Source organism: Lagopus muta, chromosome 2 (assembly GCF_023343835.1).
Source record: "Lagopus muta isolate bLagMut1 chromosome 2, bLagMut1 primary, whole genome shotgun sequence".
NCBI classification, from domain to species: Eukaryota; Metazoa; Chordata; class Aves; order Galliformes; family Phasianidae; genus Lagopus; species Lagopus muta.
The window spans coordinates 3528344-3544749 of NC_064434.1; the positions used below are offsets into that span (position 1 = coordinate 3528344).

Sequence of the window (16406 nt, forward strand, 5' to 3'; positions counted from 1 at the left end):
GATGTCCCCTCACGTTGATCTCCATGCAGAGCATCGAAGTCACCACGTAACTTTGCAGTGCACCAGAGGCAACAGTCACCACTGGGAGCAGTGGTGACCCTGGACAACCAGACCTCAGCCCTGTGAGATCCCCTCTGTCCCCAATACAAGGTGGCAGCTTGCATTAACACTATGGAGACGTCTGTCTGTCCTAAGGAATGGTGTGTGGGGGTGCGTCTCTTTTCTCTGTTTCATTCCTCCTTTGGGATTCAACACCACTTTGTTAGAACTGGTCACCTCCAGGGAGTCTGTAGCCCAAGAAAGCAAGAGTGAGAAAAAGGGATAGAAAGGGATCTGCCCCTGTTCCTTGTGACTGTTTCACAGTGGACCTTAGTAAAGGTGGGAGGTCGAATCTGGTGGATGACACTACTGGGGTCTTCTCTTCCTGCTCGAGATCAGTGGGGAACATCATCTCCTTCCTTGCCCAAGCCAATGAGAAGATGGTGAATTCTAGATAGATGCAGATCCACAGACACACGTATACACACCATCCTCACCTTCCCTCCCTTCAAGTTGTCCCCAGGCCCCAGCACTAGCCCCATGAGGCAGGGGGATCTGCAAGGACCTTGACTCCAGCTTCCCCTGGCAGAAAGGGCAACACCATACCCTGTGTCAGGGATGGGGAGGTTGCTGTCAAGTCTCTGAGTTCAGTCTGTGCCTGAAGTTGTTCACCTGATCCTACGCTGAATCAAGAGTCCCTGTGGAGCTATTACACAAGACATAGAACTTTTCCAGTGGAAGCTGGCAGGACAGGAATCCTTGCAGTGCTCCAGGGAGGGGAGCAGAGCAGACCAGGGTGGGGCTGGGACATGTCCAGCCTGGAGCATTGGGCATCTCCATGGCAATGATCCAAGGCAAAATCGGGATGCCTGCTGGGTGTTGGAGATCCAAGTCCAGATCAGCAAGGCCAGGCTGCAGTTTGGGTGGAGATTGAGCACGAGACCCAGCTTAAAGCAGCTCCTTGGAACAGGGATCAACCCTGACACCATGACCTCCCTGCAGCGTGTGCTGGGAGCCCTCTCCCCATTATCATCAGCAAGCTGGGGAAACCCTTGATTATGCTGAGCCTGGTACCAAATCTGCATGAGAAGGAATAATCAAAGAGTCCCTACAGCCACAGAAACCAACATGGGATGCCCAGTTCTCCTTTTACAGATTTTTGCTCTAGGAAGAACCCTGCTGTGGGTCTGTCTGGTACATGGCACGAGACCCCTGGTCTCCTATGTATCCCTTCATCTCTTCAGGATAAAACACCCAGTGCATCTACACCAGCCACTCTCTGCTCATCCCGGGCAGTTCATGGCAAACCATTGCAGCCTGTGTGATTTCAGAGCAGCTGGGTGTCACAAGCTGTGCTCTTGCATGAGGATAACGGTGAAGTTTGCAACAACCCCAACAGGCACCTCAGCAGCTGAGAGGGATAAGGAGCATCGCCAGCACCCTCATGCAGAAGGGTGACTTTCTGATTGGTCAAGAGGTATCAGCAGGGATAAGCACATGTCCCTCCCCCCAGCAATGGTATAAAAATGCTCTATTTAGGACAAAGCCGTTCTCTGTGACTGTGGGGTCTGCTGTACACAAGGGATTCCTGTTAGGTGTCTTCGTGTTCATACACCAAGGCATTCATCAGGTAGGTACTTGCAGTGTTGCCTCTCTGCTCGAGTCCCATCATCTTTGACTCCTCTGAATGGCAGATTTTAAGATCTTCCCTGACCTCTTGCTCTTGCTAGGACACTGTCAGTGAAAGTGGAGCTGGGGAGTTCTCTTGTTGCTGGTTAACTTGGTAAAAACCTTGAGTTGAGGGTAGAGAATAGAGTAGAGTAGAGTAAAGTAAGGTAGGGTAAAGTAGAGTGGAGTGGAATGGAATATTTCAGTTGGATGGGACCTTCAAAGACCATCTAGCTGAATTGCCTGACCACTTTGGGGCTAACAAAAAGCTAAAGCACATTGCTGAGTGTATTATCCAAATGCCTCTTGAACACTGATGGGTGTGAGGCATCAACCACCTCTCTGAGAAACCTGTTTATGTACTTGACTAGCTCTTAAGTAAATATGTTTTTCCTAATAAATATAATAAATGTATTTTCCTAATAAAAGTAATGTCCCAAGCTGAGCTGGAAGGTCCTTCCTGAAGCCTGGGTAAGCTAGAATGATTGGGCAGGATGGTTTCAGCAGCCAGCTTTGAACTGCCTGTGGTGGAAGGCGATGCTAATTAAACTTTCATACAGTGTGGCAGCTCCAGGTGCAAGCATTTCCCTGACCCTCAAAGCCTGGATCCTTCCTTGTCTCTAGTTTGATGATGAGCTTTGCACTGATGTTCAGATATCCTCTACTGTGCTTGAAATTCTATTTTATTTCATCCCTTAATTGTGATCAACTGTGGGGACAGCCAGTTGTGAGGTCATAGAAATTTAGTACTGTCTGTGACTCCTGGATTGGAGAAATTGGAGTGTATATTTTTTTTCCAGAAGAAAAGTGTTGGACGCATGAAGGATGGGGGGAATAAAGCTTTATCAGCTCCACAACTTTCAGTGGTAGTTTTTTATCTATGTATTTCTAAGTTTGACTGGAAGTTGCTTTGATTGAAATGGCAAGAGGTGGACTTGAGGTCTGCAGTCAGTTCTTAGGGAAAAGTCTATCAAAGATCTTTGACACTGGTAATGGGCAAACATCACCTTGAGTAACGGATTTCAAAGGGATGGAGACCACTTGAAATGTTCCTAATATCTGCATGGTAGTGCACAAAAGCATATCACTATGCCCAGGCTTCTAAGCTGTCTCTGTTCTGCCATGTCCTTGTTGCCTTTGCTCATCCACTCTGCGGCCTCGTGAAGACCTGCTCCAGGCATGAAGATCCTGTACCTGCTGTTCCCCTTCTTCCTCTTGTTCCTCCAGAGTGCTGCAGGTGAGAGGGGAAGATGGGGTGAGGTGTGAGCCCGTATCAGTAGAGTCTTCCCTTGTTCTGGGAAGAAATTGCCTTTGTTGGAACATTGCAGAGATTGGGAGGCAGTGAAATAATTCTGTGAGTGACCTTTCCAAGAGGTGCAGAAACTCCCCATAAATAGAAGCCTGGCTTGGTGTCTGTCGGGAGGAGTTTTGGCTGCAGGTTGCAATCCTGTGTCCAGCTGCAATCTGAATGAGCTCCCATTGGCAAGGCTGGGGTTTGGACAGCAGCATAACATTATAGAATCATTAAGGTTGGAAAAAACCTCAAAGATCATACAGTCTAACCATCTCCCTACTACCAGTATCACCCACTAAGCCATGTCTCTAAGTATTACATCTGTCCTATCATAAAACACCTCCAAGGATGGTGACCACCACTTCCTTGGGCAGCCTGCTGTAATGCATTATCATTCTTTCAGAGAAGAAATTCTTCCTAATATCTGACCTGAGCCTCTCCTGGGATAACTTAAGGCCATTCCCTCATCCTTCAGTGGGACCTGTGCAGGGATGGGATAGAGCCCTCGGTGGCTTTTGACTCAGTGGATGCAAAGCTGTCCCATTTTGACTAGCGGGTCTCAGCTGAGTGTCCCAGAGTCCTTGCCCTAAGCCATGACCTCTCTGAGGGTTGGGTTTCCATCAGAGGTCCCTTGAACTCCGGGTGCAGTTATGACAGGTATATGAGGAGTGCCCCACTTGCCAGCTCCGCTGGTCCAGGAAGGGGTGGACAAGAAGGTGAGCTGGACACACAGGTGGGGATCCTGCACACCTCTCCTTGGAACTCTGGCTGGTCTTTCCCATCTGCTCTCTTAGGTTCCCCCACTGGTGTGGAAGAATCCTTCTAGGTGAGACACCTTGCTTTGAAAGACACAAATATCAGTCACTTCCACCCACCTTCACAACATCTTCTCCCTGTGTGACTTTCCATCTACCAGGAACTCCCATCCAGTGCAGAATAAGAGGAGGATACTGTCGTGTTGGGAGCTGCAGCTTCCCACACATAGCTATTGCAAAATGTGCGACGTTTATTCCCTGCTGTGGAAGGTAAGATCTGGATTCCTGGATGAGGAAAGGGATCCCTCCTTTGCCTATTGAAATTGCTGTCATACATCTCTCTCTCTCACTAATGTCTAGCAGGCAATATCTGGCGTATGGTTGGACTAGATGATCTTAGAGGTCTTTTCCAACCCAAATGTTTCTATGATAAATGCTCCACAAGAGGCCCAGGAAGGGAAAAGCCCTTGTGGCCCTGTGTGAGGCTGAAGGAGCCAGCAGCCCTCCATTCTCCTTAGAGGCCCCTTAACATTTGCAGGGGATCTCCCAGGATTGGAGATGGTCAGAGCTGTTGTGTTCTTGACAACATCTTGTTGTCGTGTTCTTGTTCTTCTGCAAAGACCTGGACTCAGGGCTAGCAACCAGTAATTGGAGCATGAGTTCCAATAAGCCATGAACAGTAAGGGATGGAGTTACCCTTTGAGCATTGACAGGGGAGGTTTAGATTGGATATGAGGAGGAAGTTTTTCCCCCAGAGGGTGGTGAGGCACTGGCACAGGTTGCCCAAGGAGGCTGTGGATGCCCCATCCCTGCAGGCATTCAAGGCCAGGCTGGATGTGGCTCTGGGCAGCCTGGTCTGCTGGTTGGTGACCTGCACACAGCAGGAGGTTGGAACTGGATGAGCATTGTGGGCCTTTTCAACCTGTGATTCTATGATTCTCTCAGGTCCCAAGGCTTGTTCCTCCTTGGAGAGGAGGTGAGAGAGCAGGGAGAAGTGAGTTGCAAGCAGGTGACATGCTTGTCTGTTTTCTCTGTACAGCATATGGGGTTGATGCCCTGAATTTTGTGAGGACATCACCCTGGAAACATCCCCTGTGGACCTCTCCCCTTCCCACCTCTGCAGTCTTCCATGACGTGACTGTGGCAGTGGAAGCTGAAGACATCCCACCCTGGACCTGCTATTGTTTGCCCAGTGGCTGCTTTTCCCTGCTGAATAAAGGCATGCAGTTTGGCATTGCAGCTGATGGGGAGTGTGTGTGTGTCCCTGTGCCAGAAGCTCTTCCCCATTAGCACCATGGGGATGCCAGAGCTTGCAGTCCCTGTGTGGCCTTAGGATTTGCTTCAGGTGAAGAAGGTTCAGAATGATGCTCCTCACTGGGGATGGCAAGCAGGAACCCTGTGCTGGTCCTCTCAGGCACGGGTGTCCCTCATCCCTGGCAGCCACAGGCACTGGCTGCATGCAGGTGGCTCTGCTGGGTGGTGTAACTCCATATTAGTCTCTTTTTGGAGTGGGCAGCAGTTCTTTTGTATGAATGCTCAGTCCACAAGTCCATGGATGCCAAGGAGATACCCTTCTTCTACTCAGTGGGAAAGAAGTCCTCATGTGTGCCATGGAGGTGATTCTTGTGCCCAAGTGGACCAGGACAGTGCTCCAACAGATTGCATGTTTGCTTGCCCATGTGTGTATGCACTCTGAAAAATAGGAACGGAATAATGGTTATCTCCACTGATGTGGTGAAAACTCTTTCTCTTGGTATTTGCCTGACCTAGCCACTCTAAGCAAGAAGGCTGAAAGCAGAAATAGCCACATGAAAGAGTGCATCAGCCAGGTGGCAGGGGCTGGTTGTTCCCATTCATTTCTCCCGTTTCCCCTTCCCCTACACATCCTCCATAAACTTACACAGCTCTGAAGTCCTTACCTCCCAGGTTCACATCTTATCAGCTGCAAGGTTCACCACCCTCTCCAGAAGTGTTACCTGTAACTCATTAGCCCACTAATTCATGTGACTGTAATGTCTGTTCCATCCCTAGAAATATGCCTCTGCTGTTAAGATCAATGGTATCCTGGACTACATTTGAGAAGGTGTTGCCTGCACATCAAGGGAAGTGGCCTTTCCCCTTGGCTCAATACCTGCAGTGCCAGGTCCAGTTCCGCAGTCATAAAGGCTTGCAGGAGATGCAAGGGGATGGAGCTCTGCTCCATGGAGCCTGGGGGCACAGGGCACAGCCTGGAGCCCAGAAGCTGCCATCAGCAGCACTGCTCTGCTGAGTGGGTGCCTGAGCCCTGGCACAGGGAGCAGAGAGCAGTGGGGGCTGTGCACTGGGGAGCCCCAAAGGTCACCTGGATGTGGTGCTGAGCACCTGCTCTGGGTGTCTCTGCTTGAGCAACTTGAGACGAGCTAGCCTCCAGAGGTTCCTTCCAATATTAAGCATATCCTTTCTCATTATTAAGCTTCCCTTTCTCATTATTTCTTGTTGCATTGGAAAAGGCTCCAGACCAAGTGCCTGTGGAGGATCTGACACTCTCCCTCTATGTGCTTTTACTGTTGTCTTTACCACTGTGACTTGAACGGACTGGGAGAGGATGCAGATGGGTTGGGTTGGATGATTTTCTGACCTTAACACATATCCTGGTGTTACTATCTCTGTTTGACTAGACTGAAACTGTAGTGCTTCTCACCTTTGGCATGGCAGCCACGTGACTATCTTGTCCCAGGTTCTTGCAGTGTCTCAAGTTGAGAGGGTTTTCAATATCCTGCATGTTATTGCACATCCCATCTAAACTGACTGCTTAATCAAATAGGAGGAGGCAAACAAAGATCCTCTTTATTTTGGGACCAAGCTGCTGTTTGCTGTCTGCACCAACCAAACACATTGCACATCCCCCAAAATTTCCAGCATGCTACCACAGCTCGTGTGCCTGCTGTGAGCCAAGATGTGTTGCGTGAGGGTAACTGTGACTATTGCAACAGCACCAGTGAGCACCTCAGCCTCTCCCACCACAGCCAGCAGCAATGAGGAGCAGCTGCTCCATCCCTATGCACATGGGTCACTTTCTGATTGGCCAAGGGGAGAGGTGGCAGCCAGAATAAGCCCATGTCCCACACAGTATAAAACTAGGGGAAGTGGGGCAATACAGTGTTCCCTGATCCTCACCCACCTGGATGCACATTGTTGTTGGTGGGGTTCTTATTGCCTTGCTGTACTCTGAGAAACCATCTTTGGGTGAGTAACTTGGTGCTTCGTTCCAGGAAAGCTGCCCATTCAGTCTTCCTGTGCAAACCCATCATCCTGCAGCCATCCGCACTGCTAACTATTGGATGTGTCTGTGAATAGAAACAAGAGCTAGAGGAGGCTGAGAAGGAGGGGAAAACATTAATAGGAGTGTTGGAGCCCAGAACATGTGGAAACCAGAGATAGCGTTTCCTATTTGTAGCTGCCCAGAGCCACATCCAGCCTGGCCTTGAATGCCTGCAGGGATGGGGCATCCACAGCCTCCTTGGGCAACCTGTTGCAACCTAAGATCTTCTGTTCTGGGGAAACAAGGCTTGTTCCCTCCTTTCAGGCAGCAGAATAGATTTTCCATCCTTTCAGGCTTCAGTTAATACAAGGTAGAATTGTATCGCTGCTTCTGGCCACCAAGATCTACCCATCCTTTTGCTCGTCCTGGGGCAGGGCTTCATGGGGCTGTGGCAGTGAGAGCAGAGCTGGGGAGTTCTGTTATTGCTGGGAGAGACCATGAGTGGATGATGTGCCAGGATGCCTTTGGTGAGCCTGGGGAAACAGAAGTGCTTGGGTGGAGTGGTTTGGGTGGCCAGCTTTGCATTGACGCACTGCACCAACTAACAATACATGTAGTGTGGCACCTCCAGGTACAAGCATTTCCTTGACTTTCAGAGCCTGGATTGACCCTCATGTAATTGTTGGAATTGCTTTGTCACAAGCACCTCCTGATGTGTAAACTGCTCTGATGTTTAAGCAGAAACAGAAGATTCAAATACACCAGTGGCACTTCTGACATGTTGTCTGTGCTAGAAAGTGTATCTTGTGTTGCTTTTGTTTCTCCCCTCTGTAGCCCTGTGAAAACCTGGGACAGGCGTAAACCATGCGGATCATGTACCTGCTCCTCCCCTTCATCCTCCTCCTGGCCCAGGGTGCTGCAGGTGAGATGTGGGGTTCTCCATATCCCAGGAAATGACTTGTCAGGGCTGGGTAACCATTAGGAGGTCTCTGATCAGTTGGTTCAGGAGGGAGGGAAGATTTAGGTTGGATGTCAGGGGGAAGTTCTTTGCTATGAGAGTGGTGAGGTGCTGGAACAGCTGCCCAGAGAGGCTGTGATGCCCCGTCCATCCCTGGAGGTGTTCAAGGCCAGGTTGGATGGGGCCCTGGGCAGCCTGGGCTGCTATGAAATGTGGAGGTTGGTGGCCCTGCCTGTGGTGGGTGGTTGGAGCTTCATGATCCTTGAGGTCCCTTCCAACCCAACCATTCTGTGGTTTGGATGAGTGGCTGGGCTTTTGGGTTTGGTGCTTTGTGCACATGCTAGACTGAGGTCCATGGGCCAGACATTCTAGAAGCACACACAGTTTGTACTGGTATCTCTCACTCATTTTCTCTTGCTCTACACAGGATCCTCCCGGGCTCTAGGAAAAAAGGAATGTTTACGTCGGAATGGCTTCTGTGCATTTCTGAAGTGCCCTACCCTCTCACTCATCAAGGGGAAATGTTCAAGATTTCAACTTTGCTGCAAAAGGTAAGCTTTGGGATTAGGGACGAAATTGTACCTGCTACTGTGATGGCAGAAATAGCTGTTGTTGTATTTGAGCCTAGCTACTGGCTCCGAGCTATATGTGATCCAGGGCAGGGTCTTGGGGAGGAAAGAAGTTGTTAGGACCTGTCCATTAAAGGAGCTGGGGGAACCCCAGATCAGACATGGGCCTCCCCGTTGCCCTCAGATAAGCAGGGCTGCCTGGCCTGCCGGTTTCATAAATGCTTCTGCAGGTTGGTGCAGAGTGAAGGCTCTCCCCTGGATAGTATGAGGCACAGAACCTGTTCCCTCATGTCTCCAAAACCTTGGAAACCAAGCTGTCTGCTATGGAGGATGGTTATTACCTGCACTGTGATTAGTGTCAATGTGTCCTTGTTACCCAGGAGAAGGGAAATACACTGAGAGACAGAAAAAGGAGAATAGAAAGAGATGATTTCACAGCATGTTTTCTTTCCGCAGTATATTGGGCTGAAGAGCCGGACTTCCCAAGCAGGACATTGCTCTCGCTTCTCAATTCTGGCAACATCCCCCACTGGCCTCTTCCCTTCCCACCTCTGCAGTCTCCCATGGTGTGACCGTGGCACTGGAAGCTGAAGACATCCCAGCGTGGGCCTGCAGTTATTTGCCCAGGTGCTGCTTTTCCCTTCTGAATAAAGGCGTGCAGTTTGGCATTGCAGCTGGTGGGAAGTGTGAGTGTTGTCCTTTTGCCAGTGGGTGCCCAGGGATGCTCTTCCCCATCAGCACTTGTGCAGCAAGGCCAGTGCTGCCCGTCCGATCCATCCTGGAGGTACCACTACACAGTGTGATGAGTCTTCCACCTCCCTCATCAGCTGTCAGTCACATAATAACAGAATGGCCTGGGTTGCAAAGGACACAGTGCTCATCCAGTTCCAACCCCTGCTGTGTGCAGGTCACCAACCAGCAGACCAGGCTGCCCAGAGCCACATCCAGCCTGGCCTTGAATGCCTGCAGGGATGGGGCATCCACAGCCTGCTTGGGCAACCTGTTCCAGTGCCTCACCACCCTCTGGGGGAAAACTTCCTCCTCATATCCAACCTAAATCTCCTCTGTCTCAGTTTAAAACCATTCCCCCTTGTCCCATCACTAACCACCCTCATAAACAGCCAGTTCCACAGCACCCACCCTTTTCCCAGCCCTGATGGAGGGGCCTTATCCCACAAGGAGACCTGTGTAGTTCTTGGAAAGGAATAGTTCCACCAGTTTGCCTTTCCAGCTCCTTTTAAAGGTGAGATCTCCAATGAGACCCATGTACCTTGACCTGGACACATGCGGTCCAGCAGGAATTGAAGCAGGATGTCTTTACCTCTCTGCCTGTCTAGACTAATTGGGATTGCATGCTGGGATTCTCCACCATTAGGCAATGACTTCAACCTTTCAGCAAATGCAGCCCTCAGCCCTGTATAATTAAATGCATGTGTGTACATCTATTAGTGCAAGTATCTCAGCAGTTTGTTATTGAATATCCTATTAAATAAGTCACTGTTGGTCCTCTTCCTCTGACTTCCCCTCCTTTGACTTCCCAGCTGGGTGTGTAGCCCTTCCCATAGCCCTGGGACTTATGCCTGCATTGGCTTCCAGCTGAGTATCCCTGCTGGAGTCAAAGAAATCCCATCTCCTGTGACACCAGTCCTTATGGGAAAGCTCTAGGGATGTTTAAGAAGGGAAGGAGGTTTAAGTGAAGGTCAACTTTTATCCTATTTAAGGGCTATATTAAATTCCGTGCTGCCTCAATTTGGCATGACAGTCCTTGCCACCACACCTGCCCCAACTTCCCTGTGGTTCCCCTCCACATGGGATGGCAGCTCCATCTTCAGGCTGCTCCTTAGCCTTGATCACCCCTATTTCCAGCAGGTCCAAGCTGCACCAATTACTGCTCTAACACTGGACAGCCCCAGAGCTGCCACCAGGATCCCTGTGAGAAATAATGAGGAAAAAAAAAGGATTATTTTATCACTGTGTAAGAAATCATGTCACAGAAGACTGGAAGTTGGATGGGACACCTGAGGATAAGCTTGTTTGTGCAAACAAACAGACTTAGGATAAACAGATGCTGTGATTTTCTACCCAGACAGAGCTGTTACCCTCAATCCATGAAAATAATCATAGAATCATTCAGGTTGGAAAAGACCTCTGAGATCACCCAGGTCAACCCCAGCCCAACCCCACCGTGCCCACCGACCACATCCCTCAGTGCCACATCTCCACATTGAACCCCTCCAAGGACGAGGACCCCACCACCAACCTGGGCAGCTGTGCCACAGCATCACTGCTCTTTAGGAGAAGAAATGTTTCCTAATACCCTAATACACAACTGACACCAGTATAGATGCTATGCAACGACAATTTATTCAAGAGGAAGAAAGGCAGTGCACAAGATATTTGTATTTACTCTAAACACAAAACATATTGCATTAAACATGCGAGGGGTTTTCTTGATGCTGAGGTTCTGCTGTAGCATGAAGGGGATTCAAAGCAAGTTCATGGAAGAAATTTCCAAAGCTCTTGAATGAACTCATGAAGTTTTTATGCATCCCATGGCCTGCACAAAGAGAAAAAAAACGAGCAGATTATTTTTGTATTTACATTCCTTCCCCACTCACTGTCAATCCATGCATGTCTTCTTCTTGTTCTAAACATTCCAAAATATATCATGTCATGTGCAAGCCGGACTGGGACAGCCTTGTGCAGTCCTATCTGACTGGCAGGAGTGCTCTGCTATTGCTTTAGGAAAAGAAGGGAACTGAATTGATATCCCCTGGTCTTGGGCTGAGTGCATTCGATCCCAACGATATTAGATTTTCTTTTAAAGAAGTTTCACTTCTTGCCCACACTCGACTGCACTCGGATCTGTGTTCATCCCGCAGTGCAACCCTATTGTTCCCCATGCACCATAACAGCCCAGTTCTGAAAAGGTGAAACCCTGACATTTTGCTCTGGCAGAGGAGCTGTAAGGGGTCAAAGAGCTGGGACTGTGCATAGCTGGCGTCTATGGCCATACTTTACCCTTTGTGTCTGGACACATCGTGGTGCACATCTCAGCAGAAAGACAACTGTAAAGCTCTGCTAGCAGCTTACACCAGGCTGCCCTCATAATATATTGCTTCTTTCATAAATCCAGACAGCACTCAGCAGCATCTCGGGCAAAATGTATTTGTCTACTCATGTGATGGATGAACATCAGTGAATGCCAAACTCACCATTTGCAGCAGGAACGGAACCCAAAGCATCTTCCAACTTTGATTAGATGGCTGGGACACCTTCCAAAGTGGCAGGACCCTCTTTTACAGAACAACATGTCCCTCTTGGGTGAAGACAAACCTGCAACAACAGCAACAAAGTTCCTACCCTCTGATTCTGCATGGCAAGGCAAATGCAACCCCACTCACTCCGCTGCCTCAAGGACTGCTGTGCAGGTTTGGCCATGCTGAAAGGTGAGCTCACGAAGGAAACCCTTCCCCATAAGCCAGTTGTTATCTTCCCCCCACATATCCAGGGGGATAAGCATCCCCATGGTAGCACTGCCACCCTTTAGCTCCTCTTTCATCTTACCTGGAGAAACCTGGAGTGCCAGGAAGAGGAGAGAGAAAAGCAGGTAAAGAATCCTCATGGCTTCGGATCTGCCGAGCTGCTACAGGGAAAAGAAAGAAGAGATGTATGTGACAGGCAGTCCCTGGAATCTACAGTCCTCCGATCTGTACAGATGGAATGGCATTTGTATTACATTTTCTTCAAATTCAGAAATACCTCTGTGACCTCAAGGATGCTCTGTGGGCATTTCTGGGGAAAAGAAAGCAAGGAGCAGCATGGGATATAAACACATATCTCAGGATTTAGGTTTATTAAACTGTTTTAATTCAGATTTCCTGCCACGCTTTGCTAATACTCCTTGACCAAAATGCAAGCATCACCTTATGCCTGGCTAAATGTTTCATCTAATAAACAAACCCCACTGAACACAATGAGGTGGCTCTACATCTGAGCTCGTAAACGACGGAAATGCGTGTTCATTTTGCAACCTTGAAACTTATCAAAAGCAATTTGCTCAAAATCTTCAGCTTTCGTCTACAGATGATCACACAGGAATGGAAACTCCAAATTCCAAAGACAAACAGACCTGTTCCCAGCTGACAAGAGACATTTAAAAAGCAATCCTGTAATGAAGTCACTGAAAGAGTCAATGACTAAAGCAACTAACGTAAGAAAAGTGGGATAAGATGTCTTAGCTGGGCTTATGGATAGAAGGGAGATATCACCCATTCTGGTGCTGGGGGATCTTCTGATCCACCAATCTTCCAATCCTCTGAATTGTTTTCTCTTAAGCACTGCAGGGAAATGAGGTTGCAATGAAATGTTGCATTTCTGCAAAAGGAATGGTAAGGAGCAGCCCGAAGCAGATTAGAAATGGGCATCAGAATTTGGAGCAAAAATCTCTATATTTGGAAATACCAGGAGAAATAAGTAAGCAAAGTGAACCTAATTCTGAAAATGAAATGGCCTTCTTGTATTGATACCAAGTATATTTTGGTTTCCAAGAGACCAGCAGCTTTTCAGCCTGACCTCACCCCATTTTTCTCCTTGGAATTCACAGGTGGGGTACCTTTATCAAAGCCTGCTTTATCAAAGCCTACAGAGATACTAGCACATATTTGAACTGCTTATTCAACCTTTGTAACGCTGATCAACTTACATCCAATTTTTTTTAGAAGCCTACAAATTCAGATTAATAATGCTGAGCACACACACACATATACACACACATATATATACATATATATATTTTTTTCCAAAAAGACAGAAGACATTAAAAGAAAGACTGAAAAGAACTGAGAAGTTACCGGATATTAGCTGTGCCCAGAAGCCAAACAAGAACACCTCTTGGTCTATTCCCTCCTGAGGGCTTTGGCTGTGGGACTGAGAGCCTCTTTTATAACATGTTTGCTGTGGGTAGTGATTCTTGCTTTCTCTTTCCAGTAGGTACACATCAAGCCAATCAAAAAGTGACCCATCTTTTTGGTGACTTCTAACCCAACCAGAATGAAGTTTCTTCTCACTTCCCGGTCAAAAAGCAGTGCCGGTCTCTGAACCTACAAAGATTTTCTGCTGGAAAATCCCAGGTTCCTCATGCAATACCTCTTGTGACACACCAGTTTATGTAAGGTACGTTAAGCCACCGTGGTCTGGGTCCAACATATTGGGACATATGTTGAACTGTTTCTGGGCAGGAGCAATTTAATCCATTGCAATACGCACATTGCACTGTGTGCCTCTCTGCTCTCCCAGTCCGTTTATTTTCTGTTCTGTAAATACAGAATAGAAGAACACAGAGTGGACACAGGAAATAAAAATAAAAGACCGTTAGATTCATAGAATCAGGGAATTATTAAGGTTTGAAAAGGCCACTAAGATCATTTAGACCAATCGTCAACCCGCTGGCTGAGTGCCCAGTCCATCTCAGCGTCCAGTAAGAATGCTTTGGTAAAGAACACAGAACGCACAGAAGCAGTGAATTCATGCTGGCTGTGTCCCCCTGTGGCCTTTCAACTAATGCAAAATGCACCAGTTCAGGAAAATACAGAGCCAGAGGCTGCCTCTGTACCCTCAGGTTGAGGGTACAAAAAGGCAGCTTGAATTTGCACAGTGCCCAGTTGTGTTTATTCTTTTGTTTTCAGCTTTTTTTTCCCCCCGGCTCCTAACAATTGCCTTGCCTTTTTGTCCACAGTGAACACCAACATTTCTGGACAAGTAGCCACAGTGAAGGTTCAAATTGTGTTCCCATAGTTTCTAACTAAACCCCGATAGTCTTCTGTGACTTCATTCTGGTTCAGTTTTCAGAGAGGTTTACATGCACGTAAACTGGATTCCTCAGGAGGAAAGCGAACCAGGAGTTTTGCTATCAAGTACTCCAAAGGTTCTCTGAAGGTGCTCCAATGCCTAATGGGGCATGGACCTGTGTGTGGGCCACACCACCACCAAGGGCTTGGTTGGGTCAGCAAAATGAGGAGAGGCCGAGGGACTCATCTTTGTTCAGCTTGGAGAAAAGACACTTGAAAGGGAGTTTAGTTGCTGCTCATAAATATCTGATGGTCACGATAGAGAAGATGGAGGCACACTCTCATCTGAGGGTCACGGAGGAAGGGTGGGAGATGTCAGGCGCAAAGTATAACCGAGGTCCCAGTTCTGTATAAAGTAAAAACCTCTCGCAGTCATTGTTATCAAATACTTGGATGGGTTCTCAGTGCAATTATAGGAGCTCGTTCTTGTAGATATTCAAACTCAGAATCCATGAGCCATCCAGTAGCTTTGAAACTGGCTCTGTTTTGAGGGCACAGCTGCACTTCCAACAACCATTCGAACTCACTTTGTTTGATGGCACTATTTGGAACCAAAATCAATCTGCAAATCCATACAGTGAAAATCTGAGGAACAAAGGCACAGTCTCTGAGATCTGTGAGTCCATTCCAATCTATCAGTCTTCCCCTCCACCAAGCCCTTTGCTGACTTTGGCATGCCCAAAAACTATCCAAAGACACAACACGAAGCATTTTTTCATACCCTACTTTACTTAACACCTCACATCAGCCAATAAAACACTGTTCACACACCATTTTAGTATGACACCTGTTACTGCATCATAATATGATACGATAAATATTTTATTTTCAAAGAGAAGTGAATCTGCTTGACAAAATCCTCTACAAATGGTATGGTGGCTCACAGATCGTTTATTCTCAGAACTTAATGGAGATATTTAATTGCTTATTGGGTCCTCAATAAGCAACTACCTCAATTGGTAGTAATTTATTCCATACTTTGACATCAATTTCTTAAGCATACATAAATATACATCTGTGCATATAAGCATGGGCACACACGCATATGGAAATATGCTTACAGATGTTTTCTCTTACATTCATGTCTTGATATAAACGAGATATCTTTTTATTTTCTACATACTTTTGAAAATGATTTTTTTTTTTTTCAGTATAAAAGAAGTGATAGACAGATTTCTGGTGAATCCATGAACTTCTGACCATAGTTCAGAAAAGTGGAGGGAAGCAAAGTGAAATAAGATGCAGTTACTTCACAATTTGCCAAGAGTTTGTGGTTAGCTTGGCAACTGTTATTATTACTCAACCTGATTCCTCAAGGAAACACAGATGCACTGTTGGTTTTCACCATGTTCAAGTTCCTACATCCAACTAATGCCAAGGACTCGGCCTTAACGCTGGGCAGTCTTGACATCGATAATTACAGATTCTACACGGCCGTTCCTATCATCACAACCGAAATACCTCTGCCAGGGAGATGGAGAAGGAGATTTCTAATAGTTTTTCGGTGAAAAAAATAAAAAAAGGCAAGTATTAAGAAGGTCCTGTGCATTGTAACTCCTGTTTAAAATGCTACTACACGGAACAGCTGTCTGCTGCCTCACCCCTTACCTCCAGAGGAAAGTTTGCTCATTGCAATGAACAACAGCGATGGTTTGCTGGCCCAGAAAACCGTAGATTGCTTCTCAGTTGTGTGATAATGTAATCCCTTAACCCCTGCCATGTGTATTGAACTAAATTCTAGCCATAAGGCATTTTGAGGTATTTTGATGCCACCATGGATCATACAGAATAGAAATTCAGATTGCTCTAGATAACTTACAGAAGCTGTTACCAGCTGCTGTATTGTCAAAGTAGATTCACCAAATGGAGGATAGCCTGTGCTTAAATCATGTTCCATATTCAAAGTTCATCAGTAAGGGATGTACTGCATTTTAGCTAACAAATAAAGCCTTGAGCTGGTTACCAACCATCTCAATCAGCAGTAAATACACACACGGTCACATACTTCCAACAGTACACAAAAGCTATCTAAA

General features: G+C 47.3%; 1 protein-coding gene and 1 pseudogene across 1 annotated transcript; one reads left to right on the forward strand and one right to left on the reverse strand.

Annotated features, from left to right (window-relative positions):
• Window positions 1–1907: 1907 nt before the first annotated feature.
• On the forward strand, window positions 1908–9181 carry LOC125688859 (antimicrobial peptide THP1-like). The gene is made up of 3 exons (XM_048935398.1): window positions 1908–2944; window positions 8383–8506; window positions 8981–9181. The coding sequence occupies exons 1-3, from the start codon at window positions 2887–2889 to the stop codon at window positions 8991–8993; spliced, it is 195 nt and encodes a 64-aa protein (XP_048791355.1). The 5' UTR covers window positions 1908–2886; the 3' UTR covers window positions 8994–9181.
• A 1684-nt stretch (window positions 9182–10865) lies between these two features.
• LOC125689258 (antimicrobial peptide THP2-like) lies at window positions 10866–13510 on the reverse strand (annotated as a pseudogene).
• Between the last annotated feature and the right edge of the window lie 2896 nt (window positions 13511–16406).

Coding starts and splice junctions, on each gene's coding strand:
- LOC125688859 (XM_048935398.1), top strand. CDS start 2,887: ATGAAGATCCTGTACCTGCTGTTCCCCTTCTTCCTCTTGTTCCTCCAG. Junction 2,945..8,382: donor GTTCCTCCAGAGTGCTGCAG/GTGAGAGGGGAA, acceptor TGCTCTACACAG/GATCCTCCCGGGCTCTAGGA.